Source organism: Peromyscus californicus, unplaced genomic scaffold (assembly GCF_007827085.1).
Source record: "Peromyscus californicus insignis strain IS unplaced genomic scaffold, ASM782708v3 Scaffold_9__1_contigs__length_137607984, whole genome shotgun sequence".
In the NCBI taxonomy this organism is placed as follows: Eukaryota; Metazoa; Chordata; class Mammalia; order Rodentia; family Cricetidae; genus Peromyscus; species Peromyscus californicus.
Window position 1 is genome coordinate 99,625,529 of NW_026294617.1, and position 23,009 is coordinate 99,648,537.

Below are 23,009 nucleotides of genomic sequence, written 5' to 3' on the forward strand. Positions count from 1 at the left end.
GCCTGTGCCTCCTCCGGAACTGGGTTCTCTGTGAGTATTAGGTTGTTCTATGAGCTGAGAATTCTCACTCCTGGGTGCCAGAAAAAGGTTCACGTGCCTAAGGTCACTCGTCTTTGGCCTACAAACTCTCCACACTCAGTGACAGAAAAGTCACCCCGAGGAAGGTGAGCAGATGAGCGCCATTCCCGTGTCTGTCAGAGAGTGCCTGCTTGGGCTCAGCTGTGTGCGAGGCTCTGGGCCAGTAGCCTCTGGGACCCAAAGGCGAAAGAGGCCTGGCCGGCCATCTTCCGTCAGGATTAGTGCCCTGAGGGCCTTTCATACTGCTGCTTATAGTCTTTGAGTGGACTCTTCCACCTTAGATAATTAGCTTAAGCTCCAAGCCCTTCCTACGCCTTGTCCAGCTCCCCTCTGGCTGCTCCCCAGCCCCCTCCTGGACTCCAGCCAGGATGCACAGTCAGCATTGCCCAGGTATGTCAGTCTGTCTTTCCATCCACACTGCGGAAGCACAAAGGGGAGCCATGGAACAGGGATCCTACATGAAGACAGTAATAGCAGGTTATTGGGGGGGGGCTTATGGGAGGAAGCTGGGTTTCATCTATAGGTGACTATGAGCCTGGAAGACATGTCCAATATTTCCAAGGCCTCAATAACCTGTAGACCCGAGGAAGAGCCTGAACATTTTTACGCAAACGTGTGGGCGCTCAGACCCCTGCTTGGCTGCGCAAGCCCATCTTCCCCATCCCTAGCCCTCTGCCGGTATCCTCAGTGTTCATGACCCTTTCGTGAGGTGGGTTTCCTGACAAGTTCAGAGCTGAGCCCATCAAATCAGCAGGTTCAGTGTATGGCAAGGCTGTGGTTCAGCTTGTGGAGTTGTGTGGAGAACAGGACAGGGCAGGATGGGGGTCTGGGCCTCTGTCCCTCACAGACAGGAGCCCTAGGACAGAGGTTGCTTTGCATTAGAAACCCATGGATTAGGGGGTGAGACGGAAAGACATTCAGGATCTCATGTCTCCTTAACCCGGCGCAACTGTGACTAAAATCTCTTGATGTAATGAGTCCTGTGTCACTGTGGGCGGCAGGTTGTAGGACTGAAGACAGGAGGTGGAGAAATCATAGGAAGTGGCTACTACAGATGTTTCGGAACGGGAATTGAATTCAAATGGGAAGCAAATCAGGGACTGTTTTTCATTAACAAAAGGTAGTTCTGAGGGTGACTGGGGTATGAGGTCAGAGGAGATGCCAGTGGCCAGGAGTGAGTGGATTTATCCCGATGGACCTTTGAGCCTGCCACTCACTGTAAGGGTGGAAACGGAGCCTTGAACTTTCAGACTTGACGGCACTGGCCTTGTGCGTCCGAGCCCTGCTCCACCCAGCCTTCTGCCCACGGCAATAGATTGACCCCCTAAAGCACCTTTGTGTACCTGTGCCTTCCCAGGGAGAACTTTTCAATGGCGTTATCCATGGAATGAAGATCTGACCCTCAGCCCCCGAGTGCCAGGTCCCCTGCGTCTGCCCTGCCTTTCTTAATTAGAACTGCTTTGGTCACAGTGAGACCCAACTCATACTGGCTAAGTCAGAGGGGATTTTACTGCATGTTATAAGGGTTTGTGCCTAGGGACTTGCATGTCACAGGGACACCAGTCATCCGTTGTCTCTCTTTTGAGTGCTAATTTTATCCTCTCGGCCACATTGGTCCTTCTGGCAAAACAAAACAAAACCCCAAAAACATGGAGGTGAAGTAACTACCAGGCTACAGGCTACAAGTCTCATGGCATTTTCTCCAGAGTAAAGTAGACTGTCCTCTTTCAGAATGGATGAGGGCCTAGTGATGGCTGGGAAGACGCGCCATACCACATGCCTGGAATGGAGATGGAGCGGGTGGGCTGGGACGGGAGGTAGGGGTGGAGTGCCGGAGACACAGGTGTACATCACACCCTGTTACACCTTTGAAGGTTTCAGTCCTGTGTTCCCCAACCCAAGCCTCTAGGCCACCGTACCCTGCTGGGTACTTGTTATCTCCCCTGGCTGGATGCCCAACGTATTCCTACTTTCAGTTCTGTCCTTGAGATGCAGCTCTGATGCTCTAGCCCCCGCCTTTCACCCTCCACCCAAAGCCCTGTGGATCTGTCTTGAGAGCAGCTCCAGGCCACAGTGTTTCTCATTTTGACACAGGAGAAAAACCCAAAGACAAAGAGGTGGAGTAACTCACCCAGGCTGTGGAGTGGGGAGAGGCGGGGATCATATGGCAAAGCGGTTGGTCTGTCCCCGGAGCCTGGTGTTGGACTGTTGTGTGTATGTGTGTGGTCTTCCCAGAGAATGTGCCCCTCTGGATCCCCCGTCCCCTGCTCACAGCCCCATGCTTGATCAGGTCCCCAAGTGGCCCTCCCACAGGGGTGCCACTACCGGTTCCTGGTGATTTGTACAATGTAAAATCCTATGGGAATGGGGAGCTTTCCTTACAGCCAGGGATAGACTTAAGCAAATAGTAATTATAATGCAGATGCTGTCTTTCTCCGAGTCTCCTGTCTCCTTCATACAAATGAGTGTCTGGAGCGTCCTCTGAGGGTTTCTGGCAGATGCCTCCTGCCCTCCCTCAGCTGCTGGCTTAGGAACTCTCATTGCCTGCATGTCCAGGCCCATTCTTGTGCTTGACTTGAAATTTGGCTCTGGTGCTCACGCAGGAGACCCAGGGCTCAACTCCTCCCAGGACGGAATAACTTTCTCTTCCTTGGAGAGCTGCTGAAACATGGGTTTCCACAGTAATGGGGGTTCCCAGCGCATTCTCGGAGCTGGCTCTGAGCCTCCAAAATCTGTTTTGCAACATTTCCTGGGCTTTGGCTATTCCAGCCCGCCAAGAGCAGACATGTCAGGTGTGGGGGTTACAGACACCCTCTTCCCACAGTTGGAGTGATAGTTATGGTTTTCAGAGCCGTGCTCAGCCAGCTAGTATCAGTTCTGGCGGAGGAACTGGGCCATGGCAAACTGTCATTGAGCTCTCTCGGGAGGGCCGAAGAAGCTTGAGGCAGGTCCTTTCTCTAACTGCTCCCTTCCCAAACTCTAGCCTTTCTGTGCCTCATGCGCTGGACTTCAGTATGAAGTCTGCTTATTTTACAGACCTAAATTAATAGCATCTGGATAAACTTACCATGACTGCTAACATTAATTAGTGCTGATTCCTCCGCCAGCGTGTGCTCCAAGTCCTTACAGATACCCACTCGTTTGGTCCCTATTAATATCATGTGGCATATTATCCCCACTTAGCAGACAGGGAACCTAAGGCTCTAACGAAGAATTAATGTCACTTGCCCAAGACCACACAGCTGTTCAATATTACTGTGGCCTCTGGACTGAGATGGCCAACTGGCCCACGCTCTTAAATACTGCGCTGTAACATCTGTTAACATCAGGGTTATTAAGACACCAGTGCCGGAGCCATGGGTGGTGGTCTATGCCTGTATCCCAGCACTTGGAAGGCAGAGGTAAGAGGTATAGGACTTCAAAGCGACCCTTAGCTCCACAGTGAGTTCAAGACTGGCCTGGACTGCATTAATCTTGTCTCAGACAGCAACAACAAAATGCTAGTAATTCAGATCCGCATAAAAGACATCACTTTATAGTGATGTATGAATTTTCTAGCCAGTCTTCAGTTCAGCTGGACAACTGTGGGTCTCACGCACCGTGTCCATCTGCTCACACATCAGCTCTCTGCATCTCAGCTCAGACTCCAGTGCTGATGGTGGGACTTGGATGCCAATTTACACACGGGTCTGGGGTTGAGGGTAACCTTGATACAGGAGTTAGGAACTCTGCTTAAAATCAGCCTAGCTACGGGTCCTGCCTGCCTCTGCCTCTGTCCCATTGGATTGTGGATAGTTTCAGCTCCTGGAATGAAGCTGCAGGACTCGTGTGCAGAATGCCCTTGACCCAGACTTGAGTAGCTTCCTTTCTTTGGGTGACTGAGCCCTACATAGCTGTGGTTGGCGCTCATGAGAGCCGGAGCCTCTACCAGGCCACCATCTCCTTCCCCTCCGGACAAAATGGGGAGGAATACTCTGAGTGCTCTCTGGACATGACGTGACTGCTGCACACATGAAACCACAGCAGCTATGGTTACCTACACTAGACCCGAAGTTAAGCAGGGAGGGCCAGGGGTGGTGGATGTACCTTTAATCCCAGCACTCGGGAGGCAGAGGAAGGCGGAGATTCGAGTTCAAGGGCAGCCTGGTCTATATAGTGAGTTGCAGGACATCTGGGGCTACACAGAGAAAACCTCTCCCTCTCCCTCCCCCTCCCCTCTCTCTCTCTCTCTCTCTCTCTCTCTCTCTCTCTCTCTCTCTCTCACACACACACACACACACACACACACACACACACACACACACACTCCAGCACAGAGGATGGAGGGGCTCTCAAGGCCTTACCCCTAGCTGAGGAACTATTGACGGCAGTCTGCTGTGGGAGAGAGGGTCACTTCTCATTGAGAGTGTGGCCACTGGTAGGTTCCTCGTGCCCCACCCAGTGCGTGACCCAATGCTCACGGGGAAACTGGGCAGCACTGAGGGGACTCAGTGAGTAAATGAATTGGGAAGTTGGCCGGGAAACTTGAATGCGATAGTGGGGTCCTGGGGAGAGCTGGAGGGGGACAGTTAAGGGTGGATATGACCAAGAAGATGCATTGTGTCGTATACAGGTATGAAAATGTCAGAGAGCATATAAAAATAAAAATAGTTAAGAAGACTGTGAGAAACAGGGAAACCAGACCTGCCCTCTAGAACGAAGTTCAGATTTGGTAGATAGATGGAGGTGGAGCCCAGAGAGAAAACTGCACCGTCGCAGTGTGGTGAGCATGTGAGAGGGAACTGGTCCTTGAATTTTCTTGCTGTTGCTCTCCGTCTGGCAGCTGGAGAATATACATCTCAAGGAGCTGAGTTCGAGGCTAGCCTGAGCTACCCAAGACCTGTCTCCAACAACAAGTGGAAGTTTTAGAGGGTACCCACTCCCTCCAAAACCACCCCTTACTCCTGTGGTGGCCCTAAGCGGGGAGCCCGTGACATCCCTTCTTCAGTCCAAGAGGTATTACCCAGGTTCCCACAGAGGTCCATGGCCGCGTTGTAAAGTCTGGCCTCCATCTTAGGCATGAGGGAAGGTCCATGTCAACACTCCCTCCCCTGTCTAGGTGCCTCCTTGTCACCTCATCTCCTGCAGCACGCTGTCACAGCCTGTTTGTGAGCACAGAAGCCATGAGCAGTAATTATGGATTTTCCTCTAAGGAGTCAGGGCAAAAGTCGCAGGAGAGCCAGCTGAATGCATAGTTTGTTAGCAAGTAAGAGTGCAAAGTGCTTTAGAGGAAAAGTTACAGGGTAGCCAAATGCCGAGAAGGGTGGGGAGGGGAACAGGGGTCTGGATGTTGGGGCCCCCGTGAGGAGAACACAGTAGCAAGCAGAGGAATAGCATTTTGGGTGTGAGCAGATAAAATCTCCAATATTATAGTAGAGCTGGCTGTACACATTTAGATCTTCCCCGATTGTCTCAGCTCAAACCTGGACGTGGGCTCAGGGTACAACACCAGGGCTTAAGTGAGACTGCCTGTCGGGGTGACTAAAGAGCGACTGGGTTTGCAATGTGGGTTAGGCTTCAGTACAGCCACCCTGGGGGTGCCCCAGGTTTGTTCCAGCCTTCTATGTTGTTGTCCCTAGCTGTGGCTCCCCCCATAGTCTAGGCTATTGTTGGGGTGCTGGCTCTCCCACATCACCCCAGAGGTCCCTTTAACTCTGCAACTCGATCTTCCTTGGCTGGACTTCAGTGCAGCACCCTATAAAAGGCAGTGAGGGGCGGGGCGGTGGTAGCACACACCTTTAATCCCGGCACTCGGGAGGCAGAGCCAGCTGGATCTCTGTGAGTTCAAGGCCAGCCTGGGTTACACAGCGAGTTCCAGGACAGGCGCAAAGCTACACAGAGAAACCCTGTCCTATAAAAGGCAGTCATCTTTGTGTTGAATGGCGGCATGCACAGGTAAAATAAAACTGCAGATGATTTGGGAGAAGAGAGAAATCCCCACAGCCAAGAGAAGCCTCAGAAGCCTCATTCTGGGATGTCTGTTCCTGCGGCATTACTGAGTTCTTGAGGTGTTCAGGCCCTGCCTGCCTGAGGCCCTGCTGTGGGGAAAAGGTTGACAGAGTGAGTTCCTTCCCCATGAGACTTAGAGTCATCTAGCAGGAGGGAAGACAGATAATAGACAGCCATCAGCTGACAACTTGCCATCTATACACGAGTCTTCAGATGTAGCTTTGCATAATTGATGCCAAGCGCTGCCCGTGCCAAACACTGCTGTGTGCGGCCCACAAGCGCCATAGACAGCCAGCCTGTTCATCTTTGATATAAATTCCATTCCTCAAATGTCCCTCACGAGGCATAGTGGCTCACACCTCTAATCCCAGCACTCTGCAGGCAGAATCGAAAGCATTGCTGTGATGTGGAGGCCAGTCTGGGCGACAGTGTGAGACCCTGTCTCACACGAACCGAATGAACAGAACCACCTTTGAATGCCTGTCCCACGGCCACGAGAGAGGAGGAGGGTGGGAAGCGGAGGGAATGTGGAGGCCCACCCTGACATCCACCTGAACCTTGCTAGCCAGCACCGTGAAGGGCTGCACACACAGTTAACCCTAAAGCTGATTTTGCTTTGCTTGGTGGGGGAATGTTTGGGGAGATCTTTTGTTGTTAAGCAGTGTGTGAGGAGTAATTCTGTGGTTCTTTGAGGCATCTAGAGAGAAAGCTGGGGGACTTAGGGAAGCCCAGGGACCTGGCCTTTCCCTGTCTATGTAACATTTAGGGAGTGGTCCCCAAACCCAGGAGGGGTCAGATTTAGTGTACGTGCATAAGCGGGAGTGATTCTAAATCCAATCTGTGACCAGTGTCACCGCCTAGAAACTCTGCTGTCATTGCTGTACAATGCTCTCAAGCTATTTGGGGCAAAGGACCAGTTTTTCATTTAACAACAACAACAAAATGTATTCAAGCTGGGTGTCTTAGCTAAGGTTTCTGTTGCTGTGGTGAAACACCATGACTAAAGTAACTTGAGGAGGAAAGGGTTTATTTCAGCTTACACGTCCAGGTGACAGTCCCTCACTGAGGGAAGTCAAGGCAGGAATTTAAACAGGGTAGGAGCCTGGAGGCAGGAGCTGATGCAAGGCTGTGGAGGGGTGCTGCTTACTGGCTTGCTCATCATGGCTTGCTCAGTCTGCTTTCTTGTAGAACCCAGGACCACCGGCCCAGGGATGGCAGCACCCACAATAGCCTTCTCACCTCAGTCTCTAATTAAGGAAATGCCCTGCAGGCTTGCCTATAGCCCAGTCTTATGGAGATGCTTATTTTCAATTGCAGTTCCCTTCTCTCAGGTGACTATAGCTTGTGTCAAGCTGATTTAAAAAAAAAAAAAGACTAGCCAGCACACTGGGTATAGTGGCATATACCTGTAATCCCAGCATTTGAGAGGCTGAGGCAGGAGGATTATTAATTCAAGCCTAGCCAAGGCTATAGAGATAGCAAGACCCTGTCTCAAAAAAAGGGGGTGGGGACCAGGGAGACAGATGGCATAGTGGGTAAAGCTCTTGCCATGTAGGCGTGAGGACCAGAGTGTGAATCTTCAGAACTCCACAAAAACAGGTTGGGTATGGTGACCAGTAGGGAAGGTGGAGACTGGGAAATCCTAGAGCCAACTGGCTAGCCAGACTAGCCAAAATTCTGAACTCTGGGTTCACCCTGCCTCAATATATAAGGTGGAGCTCAATCAAGGAAGATGCCCAATGTCAACCACAGGAACCGACAGACACATATGTGTGCATCCGTCCACATGCAAACTCCAGCATTCATATACACATACCATAGCAAGAGAGTTATCTATAACTCGTGGAGAGATGGCTCAGTGGTTAAGAGTCCCCAGCACCGCATGGTGGCTCAGAACCATCTGGAACTCCAGTTTCAGAGGATCTGACTCCCTCTTCTGGCCTCCAGTCATTGTATACATGTGGTACACAGACAAAAATGCGGGCAAAACACCCAGACAAATACAATGAAAACAAATAAGATCTTTTTAAAAAGAAATCTTCAAAAATTATTTTAACAGTCATGTGTAACTTAGACATCTCTTATTAGATTTAAGGGTCATAAAACGGCTCCATCTGCTTAAACGTCTTTTATAAACTAACTTAATTTTTGAACTGGAGTTTGCCTACAGCAACAAATAAAAAAAAAAAGAAGACAATCAGAGCCTTTGCTACCAGTCTCAAGGACTGTGCTTTGGGCGACACTGGCCCTGAGGCCCAGGTCAGAGGCCACTGGGGAACTGCTGTCCTTCCCAGCTCCACGTTCATTCGGGCCGTTATAAAAGGCCGGGCGGTGGTGGCGCACGCCTTTAATCCCAGCACTCGGGAGGCAGAGCCAGGCGGATCTCTGTGAGTTCGAGGCCAGCCTGGGCTACCAAGTGAGTCCCAGGAAAGGCGCAAAACTACACAGAGAAACCCTGTCTCGAAAAACCAAAAAAAAAAAAAAGAGGAGGAGGAAGCTCCCACAGGAAGAGAGCAGCCTAGCTGCGTTCCTCTGTCCCTTACACCTCTCGATCAGCTCACTGCTTTGTGAGTCTATTTCCCTGCCAGAACTCCACGCAGGTGAAGACTTCATTCTGTACCTGCAGCTGGGGAAGCGAAAGGTCGCGGCTCATTGTAATCCATCTCCAGTTCCCTTCCTGAATGCGGCTTTGGGTCGACGCCGCTCTGCTCGGCACAGCAGAGGACCAGCGAGGCGGCGGTCATCTCTGGCTGGCATGGCCCGGGGAAGGTGAAGTCACTGTCCACTCTGTGTTGCAGTTCTCCAAGGAGAGGCACATCATGGACAGGACCCCCGAGCGGCTGAAGAAGGAACTGGAGGAGGAGCTGCTGCTGAGCAGTGAGGACCTGCGGAGCCACGCCTGGTACCACGGCCGGATCCCCCGACAGGTATGTGTTCTGCTCTCCTGAGGCAATGTCATACTGGCGGGGCTGTGGGGTCCAGCTCAAAGATCACAGAACTCTAGTACTATAACGCGACTTAACTTAGACCTTGGGAAGAGCCAAAGGCGGGACTCCAAATACATTTCCAGGTACAGAGGAAAGGCCAGCGCTCCTGGAGTCTACATACGTGTGGGCAGGAGGCTGCAGTGGCAGTACCAGCTGCCGGAAGTAGGCGGATGGCTAGGGTTCAGATAATTATGCTCTTAGCCAGTGGCTAGAGCTCCCTACCACTTGACCCTTTTTTGAAGGCAGTGACTTACCTCAGATGACCAGGCAGGTGGCACAGACTGACAAAGCCACCTCTGCTCCAACTGGCCTAGCAAGTGTCCAGTCTCTCTCTCTCTTCTCTGCTGGGTCCTGTGACCCAAGGGTGGGCAGGAAGGGGGATTATCCCAGGGCCCAGAGCTTATCTTTCATGTGGTTGTCATCCATAATGTTTTTATTTAATACTATAAGAATTTAAAAATAGACTTAAGTCTGCAGAGTTGAGGTGTACAGCCACCCATGGGTTTTTATTATAAGCATAGTCTGGCCGGTCGTTACCCAAGGACAGAAAAGGAAATGGATGAACAAGTCTAAGGAGAAATGGTGGCATGTTATAAAGATCATCTTTGGTGTAACTGATCTCATTTTTTGAAAATTATTACATTCATTTATTTATTGTGTGTGTGGAGTGTGCCACAGCACACGTGGAGATCAGGAGACAACTCGTGGGAATCCTTTCTGTCTTTCCATCATGTGAATTCCAGAGATTTGAACTCAAGTCATCAGCTTGGCAGCAAGTGCCTTTACCTGCTAAGCCAGCCCCAAATTTATTTATTTATTTATTTATTTATGTAGTTAGTTATGGGGTTTTTGTTTGTTTGTTTGAGACAGGGTTTTTCTGTGTAGCCCTGGCTGTCCCAGAACTCGCTCTGTAGACCAGGTTTGGCCTTGAACTCACAGAGATCCACCTGCTTCTGCCTACCAAGTGCTAGGATTAAAGGTGTGTGCCACCACTGCCTGCCTCAGCCCCAAATTTCTTAACACTATCAAATAATTCTTATTCCAATCTTGATATGTGTGTGTGTGTGTGTGTGTGTGTGTGTGTGTGTGTGTGTATGCATAATCTTAAAATTCATTGTAGAGGGAGCTGTAGAGAGATGGCTTAGCGGTTAAGAGCACTGATTGCTCTTCCAGAGGACCTGGGTTCAATTGTCAGCACCCATGTGGCAGCTCACAACTGTCTGTGACTCTAGTTCCAGGGGATCTGACACTCATGGCCAAACACCAATGCACATAAAATAAAAAATAAATAAAAATTTTTAAAAATGATTGTGGAAAATACAGATAAAGAAAAGAAAATTCAGCTCTTATCCCGAGTTGTCTCCTCTGGAGACAGTCATTATGAACATTTTGTGTATATCTCTCCAGACCTCCTCAAGTAGGAGATCTTATGCTTTCTCTGGCCCACTTTCTTCACTTAATGATGTGCCCTGGGAATTTGCTCTGGCTGTAAACTATCCTCCTGCACCAGCGCACACTGAGTATGTGTCCATCACACACATGCATCACAATTTATTGGGTACTTAGAGTGTTTCTCGCAGTCTGACCAACATCCTGTAAGATAACTGCCATGTTCAGACCTATAATTCTTTCTACTGGCTCGATTCTGGGAAATGGAATTTCTGTGTGAAAATGTATTTTTAAGGCAAAGATGCAATTTTAAAGTAACCATGGTAGCACACTATTCTGAGCTAGCGGAAGTATAGCATCACTTGAATGCTAGAATATCCTAGAAAAAAAATTGCCATCACTGCCGTCCTTCTTAGTGCGCCAGGAGGATGAACTCTCGGTAATGCATCATCTGGACTGGGTAACTGAAACCTCATGGCAATGATAATAGTGTGCCAGCATTCTATCCCTTTGAAACTTTCAGCCACTCTGTAAGCAATAACATTATCTATATCTTATAGATGATGTAACTGAACCACAAAAAGCTTATGTAATTTGTCTAGTCACACATCTGGGGCAGAATGCAAACCTAGGTGGTCAGGCTCCCAAGTGACTGATACAGTATAATCCTTTGCTGTAAACATCACCATTATAGTGGTTACCTATTTGGGGTGTCCATTGTGTTACAGGCATTACACTGGTGTTTTGCATATTTTATATATGCAAATGTGTTACCTTTATAATAACTTTGTGAGATGAAGGGACCTCAAGTGACTTTTTTTCTAGCCTCCTAGCATGTCCAGAACACACCATGTCATCCCTGGGCTCATCTTGCTTTGTAGACGGGAATCTTAGGAGCATGTCTAGGCACCAAAACAGCCTCTTGCTCCTTCTCCCTTCATTGGTTAGAAGGAAAGTCAGACCCACAGGGCACACAGTCTCATTTCTTCCTGTCCTTTTACATCCTTCAAGTCCGTGTTAATGTCATGTTCTTGTGACATCTTCCTGACCACCCTCATTTGAAAGATAACCCTCCCAAGCACCCTGTCTCCCTTCTAAAGTGTTCTTTTCCTTCCCAATATCTGACACATACCAGTGGCTGTCTAAGGGAAGAGTGGCTACACTAAACATCGAAAGCCCCTGCAGAAGTACCCTTTGTCACTACTGTGTCCCCTGAGCCCGCAGTAGTGCTGGGCATGTAGAGGATGGTCAATAAATAGTTTGGGTGTTTTGTTTTTGAGAGAGGGCTGACCTCAGATGTATTATGTATCCCAGGCTGGCCTCAGACTGACAGTCCTGTTTTAGTCTTCTGAGCACTGGGATTACAGTTGCACATGGCCATACCCAGCTAGTTAACACTTCCTGGGTGACATTTAACAGACTATAAAGATCTGAAGACAGGAGTGCTAGGAGATAGCTCAGCTGGTGAAGCGGTCATCGTGTAAGGACAGGGATCAAATCCCAGAACCCACATAAAAAAAGAGAGAGCAAGGGGAGGGAGGCAGGGAGACAGACAGACGAAAAAAGGAAAGCCAGATGTGGTAACACATGCAATGGGGAGACAGAAGCAGATCCCTGGCTTGCTGGCCAGCTAGCCTAATCTGCTTGGAGAGTTCCAGGCCAGTGGGAGGCCCTGTCTCAAGAAAAGATGGATTGTGCCTAAGGACTGGCACCCAAGGTTATCCTCTGGTCTCTGCACGGATGCACACACATGCGCGCACACAGAAAGAAGAGTCAGCAGCACTGACTTCTGTTATGCTTTTGAGAGAACATGTTCGCCTTTCCTGCAGCTCATTCACCATTTCATCCACAGGTATCTGAAAACCTGGTGCAGCGAGATGGTGATTTCCTGGTTCGTGACTCCCTGTCTAGTCCAGGAAACTTTGTCCTGACCTGTCAGTGGAAGAACCTCGCTCAGCACTTTAAGATCAACCGGACTGTTCTGCGGCTCAGCGAGGCCTACAGCCGTGTGCAGTACCAGTTCGAGATGGAGAGCTTTGACTCCATCCCCGGTTTGGTGCGTTGCTACGTGGGCAACCGGCGGCCCATCTCCCAGCAGAGTGGTGCCATCATCTTCCAGCCTATCAACAGGACAGTGCCCCTCTGGTGTCTGGAGGAGCGTTACGGCACCTCACCCGGCTACGGCCGGGAAGGCAGCTTTGCGGATGGAAGGCCAGATATGGCTAAGAGGCTGAGCCTCACCACCACGGGTAGCATCCAGGCTCGGGAACACAGCTTGCCGCGGGGAAACCTCCTCAGGTAGGTCTGAGGGGTGCTGGGGGCCCAGCTTAGGCCAAGGAGAGTAGAGGATATTCCTACACTCACTGTGAGTGGACAGCTGTTACGAGATGTGCATGATTATTAGTTCCTAGTTAAGAGCTTGAAAAGCAGATGGTGGAGCCAGGTGCGTAATACATGCCTACCATCTCAGGCTGAAGTGGGGAGACTGCCCCAAGTCCAAGGCCTTCCTAGATTACAGAATGAAACCCTATTTCAAAAACAAAACTAGCAACAAGAGGCACGGGGGCTGAGCAGGGGAGAGGTTGCTCTGAAGGCAAGGGGGTGTTTGGAGACCACTGCAAAGAGTCAAGGGCCAGAGGAGCCTGGAGGGTTGATTGGTCAGTCTAGGACAGAGGGCCTATGCAAGGGAAGGATGGGGAAGGGGGAAAACCCTGGCTAATGCTGGAGGCCTTTGTGCCAGGCTAAGGGGTTACAAAAGCTTGGTATGGTGAACAAATCCTAAACCAGAACTGGGTAGCAGTAGACATACACTGAAGAGAGAGACTGAATGAAGCAAGCAAGTCAGTTAGGGTTTCAGGAGGGGCCCAGGCTGGAAGGGAGAGAAAGAGAGCGAAACTAGGCTTCTGGGGTCTTTGAGGTGGGAGGGAGACTGAGAAGACCACCTAGGCGACTCACCAGTGACTTTGGGGGAGAGAGGTATGCCTTGGAGGAAAAGGTCATTTCATCTGAGCAGGGACTGTGGACATGATGGTGTCAGCATCCAGCAGGGGTCAGTGTTGAGGTCTTGGATTGGTAGCGTGGAAAAGGGTTGACTTGAAGGGAACAGAGGATTTGAAGGACTGGAGTTGTGGAGGACTTGCCCCTGTGCGGGTGTGCCCTGGGCCTCCCAGTTGTCACTTGGTGACCTGCCTGCCACTCTGCCTCTAACTCAGTTGGAGGTCATCTGTGGGTGCTCTAAGCACAGCCAGGAAGATAGGTATGACAGCCACCCGCTCTGTGCCCCTGGGAATGAATAGAAACATTCAGAGAATAGGGCAGGAAAGGGCTGAGAGGAGAGCTCTATATTTGTATAGCGCTGGCTTCCAGAGCCGAGAATCCTTCACAGATCCAACTGCCAGAGCACGTGGGAGGAAAGAGGCTGAGATGTAGCCTGACTCCATACCATGCCGCAGCCCTGCCTCCACTCCTGGCTTCTGAGCTCCCATGTAGAAGTGAACGTGTCCATTCTCCTCTCTGCATTTCTGTCTGGGCCAGGGGAAAATATAAACTATAATTTCTTCACGGCAAAACGCCTCATGAAATACAGGACTATGTGAGTAACATAAATTACAGCTGTGTTCCCTGGTTCATATTAGTCAGCAGCTGACTCAGAACCTGTGGCCCCATGCTGGCTCCATGTGGCTAGCTGTGCAACCCTGGGCAGAGACCTTAGCTTCTCTGGGAGTCCTTTTCTCCATCTGGAAGCATGGGACTTGCGAGGGTTAAATGGCGTGAGAAATGGAAAGTGTTTACTTTCAGTAAGTGCTAACGTTCCTGGTAGCTGTTATTAACTGCAGGGGGAGGCAAAAGTCAGACTTGGGTGTAAGCAGGGGGGCAGGGATGGATATCAGAGATGCTGTTCTGATTGTTTTCTGGAATGTAGAGGCTCTGCTATAGCCTCCCACAGGCTGTAGCAGCCCACACACTCCAGGTGGAGGGAGGGTGACCTCAGCATGACCAGTGGCCTTAATGGGCTTGTCACCCTGCCCTGCTGCCCTTCAGTGGCTTCCCCACGTCAGCTTTGGCCCACTGCCACCTGCTCTGATATTGGCCATGCTTCTTGGCTGGCCGCCTCAGGCCCTGGGCAAAAGGTGTGTATTCTCGGGCAGGTTGCATGCCACCCGTCCAGCCGCTCTGGGCTCCTGGAATCTGAACGTTTGATCGTTGATCATGGTGGACACGGCTCAAATATCATTTCTCAGAAGCCATTCCCTTTTGGAATTTGCCCTGTCTTGACTTACTTATCTTTGAGAGGTTTGCTGGAAGTTTGTTTTGTTTCCCAAAGGTAGGGCAGATCTGGTTTTGTGTGAGCATGGTTTATGCTCGGCGGGGGTGGGGGGATGGGGGTGGGGGGATTAGTTCCCTGCAGCCTGGCTGGTCCCTCCTCTATCGAGAGAATCCAGTCTCCTGCTGAGTGTAATTAGAACAAGCCCCGCTGTGAATCGGAAAGGACGGAGGGAGTGGCCGTGAAAGTGATTCTCGAGTTCCGCTCTACCTTGCCCCTGTGCGGGTGTGCCCTGGGCCTCCCAGTTGCCCTTTGGTGACCCTGCCGGCCACTCTGCTTCTAACCCAGCAGCTGGAGGTCACCTGTGGGTGCCCCAGGCACAGCCGGGAAGATAAGTACGACAGCCAGCCACCCCGTGGGATCTGCAGATTATTTAGGGGTAGGGAGGAAGGAGTGCTGACATGGAGTAGCCTCGCGCTTCCTTCCAGCTGACATTGATCCATTGTGGAAAAGTCATGTTAGTTAAATAAGTCATTTCCCCAGGGAGTGAGAATCACTTCAAGCTTTTTTAAAAGTACACATTCCCATTCATCAGATTCTTCCTTGCTGATCCCAGAGGATCATGACCCATTCACCCTGTTCTGTTCAACAGGATGGAAGGGGGTGAGGAGGCCTCCTAGGACTTGGCTGCCTTGGCCCTGGGGACTCAGCACACCCCATCAGTTCCTCCTTCTCTGTGGCCATTCCTCTACTGTTAGGGTATGCGCTGTCCTCATTCTGGAAGATTTCTTGCCTTAACTTTCCGTGACGTTGCCTAAAGAAGATTTTACTACTTAATGACACGTTTGTGCCTGGTCTTTGGCTTCAGGAACAAAGAGAAGAGTGGCAGCCAGCCCGCCTGCCTGGATCATGTGCAGGACAGGAGGGCCTTAGCCCTCAAAGCCCACCAGTCGGAGACTCACCTGCCGATAGGTAGGTGTGTGGGAGTCTCAGGGAGGGGGGTGGTAGTGTGGCCCTAGTTGCCTCGGGCTTCTCCTGCCTGAACAAGCCACCGGCTCTGAAGACTCCATACCTGCAGCCCGGAGGGGAGGTTAGCAGAGCTGTGTGGTAGTGACAAGCTCAATGCTTTGTCATTCAAGCATTTAAGTCCCAAAACCGGCTTTCAGAGTGGGCAGTTATCCTCATTTTGCAGTTGAAGAAACTGAGGAACTGTTAAGGAAGAGGGTCACCTAGCATTTGCATCCAGGTTCTTTACATTTCCAACCTTTTTTTTTTTCTCGAGACAGGGTTTCTCTGTGTAGCTTTGCACCTTTTCCTGGAACTCACTTGGTAGCCCAGGCTGGCCTTGAACTCACAGAGATCCGCCTGGCTCTGCCTCCCAAGTGCTGGGATTAAAGGCGTGCGCCACCACCGCCCGGCCATTTCCAACCCTTTTGATAAGTGGTGGGCATCATGAAAGAAGAGCCTGCTCCTTAGTGCTCCCCACCCCCACGCCCACGCCCACCCCCACGCTGTGTAGCAGTGGCTCAGTCAGTTGGTCCTAGGGCTGCTAACAGAGCAGCTGTCCACGGACACCTTGCGGCTTCTCTGCTCTTTTCATGACCGGGAGGGTGGTGGGGTGTAGGACTTGGGAAAGTCATAAGCATTCAGCGTTAGTGGGACGGTTTTTCATTTCTCTTGTATGTAGCCTTCCATGGGACCACAGAGTGATTTTCCCTAGTTCCCCTTCGTAAACGGTTTCTGTGCGGCTTATCTTGGCATGTCTGTCTACCGTCCTTGCATCTCTTGCTGAGATCCACCCGGACTTTGAGAGTGACTCAGAGCCCTTCATGCTCTGTGGCTGGAGACTTCTGTTTCTGGTATTCACTGCCCAAGACATGTTTTCCTGTTCTGACTGTCCCAACCTGCTGTAACCATAAATTGGTGTTACAGCCCAGCCCCTGGGGTTGAGACTCCAAGAGTGAGGTGGAGTCAGTGGAGCCCTCACAGTGTCCTAGACTGCCACAGACCAGACCTGGTATGAGAAAGTCACTGTGCTTTCTTTTGTGGCAGAGAAGGGAACCCAAGGGCACGGCGTGAGAGCTGGGAGCTGTCGCTCCTGTTTTGTTTTCTGTCCTCCAGACAGCTGAGCTTTCTCTGACCCTCTTTTCTCCCACACAGGCTGCAAGCTGCCCCCTCAGTCTTCAGGTATGGACACAAGCCCTTGCCCCAACTCCCCCGTGTTCAGGACTGGCAGCGAGCCCACTCTGAGTCCGGCGCTGGTACGACGGTTTTCTTCGGATGCCAGGGCCGGGGAGGCGCTGAGGGGATCAGACAGCCAGCTGTGCCCCAAGCCACCCCCAAAGCCCTGCAAGGTGCCCTTCCTCAAGGTTCCCCCCTCTCCGACTGCCTGGCTCAACTCAGAGGCCAACTACTGTGAACTGAATCCTTTTTCTGTGGGCTGTGACAGGGGAGCCAAGCTCCCCTCCCATGCTCACGGCTGCCGTGAGGAGCTGCTGACAGCCAAACCGAATGGGGCATCAGGTCCCCGGAACTCTGGTATCAACTACTTGATCCTCGATGGGGATGACCAAGCGAGACCTTGGGATCCGCTGGCAGCACAGGCGGATGAGGGTCAGGAGGACAAGACCACGTTTGTGCCACCCCTCGTGGAAACTGTGTCGTCATTCCGACCCAATGACTTCGAGTCCAAGCTCCTTCCTCCAGAGAACAAGCCCCTGGAAACGGCCATGCTGAAGCATGCAAAAGAACTGTTCACCAACAACGACGCCAGGGTCATCGCCCAGCACATGCTGAGCGTGGACTGCAAGGTTAGTGTCGTGTGGCTGACCCCTTCCCACAGCATACGGCTTGTAAGGAGGTCTGCCTGGCTGTACTCTGCCTTACCGAGCAGACACTTTTGTCATAGGGCAAAGCCAGAGGAAAATGCAGGTGTGGAGATTTACTTACAGGGTGGGAACCACCATCAGGACAACCTTTGCCCATCAGGAAACTGGTAAACTTCACCTTGGACAGAGGGAGGGCAGGCCTGTCCCTGAACCCAACTGCTGGTGACAAGAGCTTCTGTGAATCCTCCTCCTCTTCCTCCTCCTCCTCCTCCTCCTCCTCCTCCTCCTCCTCCTCCTCCTCCTCCTCCTATCTGGTGCTTAGTTAAGAATTCCCCTCAGGCCTGTCAGAACTGGAACAGCTGTGGGTGAAGGAGTTTAGCTGAAAGCCTGGTTTCAGGAGTTGCAGGGCCCTGGCTATTTTATGCTATTATGCATTATACTTACCTATGTGCCATATTTATTTTATTACTGATACAATCTCTAGGATGATAATCTTCAACTGGATTTTTTTTGTTTGCTTTTGTCTTTTTACAAGAATTGTTTAAGTTAGAAAAATTGTAAGATGAATATTAGAAGAAAAGATCAAATCATACAAAATCCAGTTTCCTGGGCCTGAGAGAAGGCTCGGCAGGTCTATGTGCTGACTGCCAAGACAAGACCTGAATAGTCCCCAGAATCCACATGGGTGAGAGACAGTACTGACTCCTACAAGGTGACCTCTGACCTATACACAAGTCATCACACACACACACACACACACACACACACACACACACACACACACACACACACACACACAGAGACAGAGACAGAGACACAGAGAGAGAGGCTGGAGAGATGGATCAGAAGACCCTAATTTGATCCCCAGCACCCACAGGTCACTCATAACCCTATGTAACTCCAGGTCCAGGAGGTCTTACTCCCTCTTCTGGTGTCTGTGGGCACCAGCCACACAAGTATTGTACGGACACACATACAGGCAAAACATCCATACACATAAAATAAAATAAAAAATTAAAAACTACAAAGTTCAGTTTCCTAATGATCACCACTGACAGCACTTGGTATGTGGAATACCAGCCCATCAGATTTGTAAATAATACTTGTTTATCATACACAGATACAATTTCAAGCCTGTGACTCTCATTCCACATCTACACATTTCATCTTCATTTTTTTTTATAGGGCAGTGACCTGTGTTCATAAGCTCTTAGTAGATCTTAGACAACGGGCATCTCGGGCTTAACTCACCTTCTCAGTATACAGTGGTTAACCATTGGGCATTTGAATGACAGGTAAGGCCTCAGTGAAATCTGAAGTCCCATTTCATTCAGCTCAGAGGCCATGAGTTTCAAAGGTTTGGATTGGTTCAAGAGCTGGATTTTCCTTCTCGTGTCAGGAATCTTAGCTGGAAATCTAATCTCCTAGCAATCCCCCAGGGAGTTCTGGAGCTGATAAAGGACTCGCAAAATAACCCGAAGAACCACTAAATACCTGCTGGCTATTCTGGGTAGAAAAAGCCCTTTTCTTGAATCCAGGGCTGGAAGGGTAACTAGTTGACTTGTGTAAGTCAGCGTCCATGGTTGAGGGGGTCGTCCATGCTGGTAGACAAAGGAGGGGAATGCCGAGAAACAGGACTGCTGTGAAAGAACAGGACTTGTTGACTCGGTTGGCTGGGCATCCTCGGACAGAACACACAGGTGGGCAGATAATTTGCCATATTAAATCCTTGCCTTACTGTCTTGTGGCAAGAGGATTGAGAATTTCCGTCCCAGCAAGTCAGTCATGCTAGGCCCTGGGTCGGAGTGTTCAGCACCATGCCCGGAGGCCAGAGGTCAGAGAGATTCACACCTAGTGTGAGCCTGCCTGCCCACCCCCAACCCCTAGGAGGAAGCTCTTTGTACACACAGGGGTCTGTAATTACAGAATAGCTCCTTTCCTGGGAGCAGTGAGCCCTTGGGCGTCTAGGAGGGCTTGACTATCTAGGAGGAGGAAAAGGGGAGATGCCCGCTCCCTCTTCACAGGTCTGGAGCCTTCCCACTGCTTTTGACCAGCTTGAAAGGAGAGCCCAGGTCTGACGTCACCTGACGAGCATGCAGGCCTCCCTTTCCCACCCTGTGCGTTTTGTCCTCCTGATGGGCCTCCTCCCACGTCTGTCTTCTGGAAGATCAGCTTCCTGGGAGTCCCCAGCAAGCAAGGAGAAACCAGCCTAGACCGCTCACCCTAGCCTCCCAGGCAAGGCTGTGTTCAGCCCTCCGCATATTTCCCTCCACCACCCGTTCCTAGCTTTTTTTCCCAGAACTACCAGGCACAGCCAGTGTTTCCAACAGGAAAATTGTTTCCCACCCCAAATGTAAGCAGCGATGAGATGGGGCCACCCAGGAGCCAAAAGCAGGCATGGAGCAGCATCTGGGTCCCATGTGCCCTTTCCCACCCCAGCAACGTAGTTCAGGCACAGCTGCTTATTACGGGCATCAGGACAGTGGGTGGTTCTGAGTACACTGGAAGCTGGAGCCCATCAGTGTCCGGCACCCCCAACTCATGGCCCCTCCCACCCACCGATGGGCACTGCTTGTTCCTCACCCACCCTGGTGGAACACAGCCACTCTTCACCTCCTGTCCTTCAGTGTTGAAGTGAAATCCAGTAGTCAAAAACTTGGCCCTTAGGGATGAGTCCAAACCCCACCACTGCCCATTAGCTGCATGGCCCTCATTCTCTCTCCATTTGTGGGATGGAGTACCACTACCCACGTGGTCAGTGAAGCCTGAGATAATATAAGTGAAGCCCAGGCACCTTGCCTGGCCAGAGCAAGCACTAGGTGTTGGTGTTTTATATTCAGCCTCGACTCAGCAACTGCTGCCACCTCTACCCTGGACTTCTGTCTGGTGGGAATGGGTTAAGAGAGACAGTGATACAAGAACCTGGTCTACAGGAGGGCTGGGAAATACTCGGTGCAGGAGGGGTGGACTTCTTAGGCAAGAGCTTGCAGCTAGAGATTAGGGCAGCTGAGATGAGTCGACAAGGCTGAAGAGTTGGCAAGGTGAATGCAGAAAGTGTCTGGCAGCTGGCTAGGAGGCACGTGTGCCAGGATTTCTGTCAAAAGCCATGGGGGGAGAGGTGGGTCTAAACAGGATTCATTTCTGGATTAAAGAGGAGGAGGCTGGGGTGGGTTGGGAAGGGCCTGATTGTCTTTGTAAGTTTCTTCTTCTGGGCTCATACAGGATCTTGCTGTTACAGCACTTTTACCATCAAGTTAGGGAAACAAACCCATGAGTCTGTGGGTGTAGGTCTGAGTCCTCTGTTCTGTGGACAGCAGAGCCAGCAGAGCCAGTGACTGGGCCTGGCGATCTGATTGCATTTTAGGCCTCTTGGTAACTGAGAAGAGGGCTAGGCCAGGGACTCACCAGGGCTCCTGCACACTGCAGTGGCCTTGAAGTGGAGTGTGGAGGAATGGGTCCAGAGGCTTCACAGAGTGATGGCAAGTGAGACTTAGAGGGTAGAAGGAGGGCATTTATGCCACCCTGCCCTGCCAAGATAGGGGCAGCCCACAGTAAACACTGCCTCCTCCCTCCTCTATAGTCCCCAGAGGACTTAGGCCCCAAGTGTGGGCTCCACATCCCTTAGTCCTCTAGCATGTCCAGGAAAGGGATCTGATGATGGCTGACTTACACTTAAGTCAGAATGGAGGCTTCTTGCTCTCAGAATGGAGTTCCCAGAATGCTGACTAGTGCTTCCAAAAGAAAACTGTCAGTGGTGAGCCCTTCAGTCTTATTGTGTAGAAGGTGTGGGTTACAGTGCACCCCAAAAGTACAGGGCTTAGAATCTCTGGCAGGATGATGGTCTAAACTCATGAAAGGCCATCATATGGTATGCCTTGCGGTGGTCAAGGTGGAACTCTCTTTCCTGAGATCTGGACAGAGTTGGCCCTTTCCACATGGCCAATGATTCACAGCTTGTATTTTCAAATAGTCATTTGAATCCTTGGCAAAGCCCTTGAGGAAGGCGAATTGAAACTGTAGTGGTGAGCCAAGAATGAAGCCTGAAAACTGTCCTGGGCATCACCACTAGACAGCCGAGTCCTCAAGCTGATCCCCCAGGGCTGACGATAGTTGCCTTGCTCGGCTGCAGAAGCTTAAGGCCAGGTTTCACATTGCTGAACATGCAGACATGTGTGTGTGTGTGTGTGTGTGTGTGTGTGTGTGTGCGTGTGTGTGGGGCATATTATAAAGATCTTTGCACTGCTTGCATTCCTGGAGTGATTATGGCAGAGGACAGCCCACCAGACGAAACACAGGAACCATCGTGTGGCAGCGACATGTCCAGACTTGGTTAGACCCACTGACCCCCAGGGTCCCACTGCAGTGTGTCGGTGAGCTACATGGCCCCAGTTTAGAGACATGCTGAGTCCACTGTCTTCTTCAGCACGATGTGTACCAACTAGAAATGGTCAGGTCTAATGTCCAATTCCATTAAACTGCGATTAGACACATTAGAAACGAGGTGGTAAAAAGAGCACACTGTAAGAGACTCAAAGGACAAATTGAATCAATGAATGAAAAAGAAAAGGATTGGGTTGGGATGAGAGCTGGCTCAGACAGATTTTCTTTCAGGAAAACCTCTCTGGAGGAGACGTGGGTGTGTTGGTTTCAAATCAGCACATATGTCTGTAATGGTTTCCAGCCGTAAGGTGCACTTACTGCACCCAGGAGAGGCGTAATTAGGGGCAACAGCAGCCAGCCATGGCTGTTAAGTGAGAACATGAATGGCAAAGCCCAGAGCAGAGGGGAGCTTGGACGGCACTCTGCTTTTCCACGGAAGAGACTGGTAGGCTCCACACGCATGTAGCTTTGCTGTTGGCAGCAAAATGTCTCTCCAGGATCCAGCCTGTGTCAGGCCAAAGCTCGAACAAATGATTAATTCCTTGGCTGGGCATGAATGCATGCCAGATCTGCAGGTTGTAGAGACCATTTAGGAGTTCCCTCAGTCTTTTACCCACTAAGCAAGGAAGCAGTGTATGTGTGTGTGTGTGTGTGTGTGTGTGTGTGTGTGTGTGTGTGTGTGTTCATGTGTGAGGTAGTACATACGAGGGTACATATGCACATGTCAGAGTGTGGAGGTCGGAGGACAAGCTCAGGTGTCCTGAGGTGCTATCCACCTTGTTTGAGAGACAGTCTCTTACATGGACCTGGGGCTTGCAAATTAGGTAGGCAGGCTGGCTGGTGAGCCCCAGGGATCCACCTGTCTCTTCCTCCTCAGTGCTGAAGATTAGGCCCACACCACCATGTTTGGCGTTTTACATGGGTGCTAGTGATCACACTCAGGTCCTCAGGCTTGTATGGCAAGCAGTTTATGGACCAAGCTATTTTCCCAGCCCCTCACCCAGTTTTATATTTTATTATGTATATTAAGATTATGCTGTCACTCAAAGAAATACAAGCGCATTCTCTCTGCAGCCACAAGTTTTGCATGGACTG

The 23,009-nt window shown here is 50.8% G+C and overlaps 1 protein-coding gene across 2 annotated transcripts in view; it reads left to right on the top strand.

The window, feature by feature from the left end:
• Nucleotides 1–23,009, top strand: part of Bcar3 (BCAR3 adaptor protein, NSP family member) — a 122,362-nt gene that overhangs the window by 86,857 nt on the left and 12,496 nt on the right. For both annotated transcript variants that reach the window (XM_052730759.1, XM_052730760.1), the window contains 4 exons: nucleotides 8,865–8,993; nucleotides 12,295–12,740; nucleotides 15,575–15,678; nucleotides 16,867–17,516. In XM_052730759.1, coding sequence (XP_052586719.1) covers nucleotides 8,865–8,993; nucleotides 12,295–12,740; nucleotides 15,575–15,678; nucleotides 16,867–17,516 — 1,329 coding nt within the window. The remainder of the gene's footprint in view (nucleotides 1–8,864; nucleotides 8,994–12,294; nucleotides 12,741–15,574; nucleotides 15,679–16,866; nucleotides 17,517–23,009) is intronic.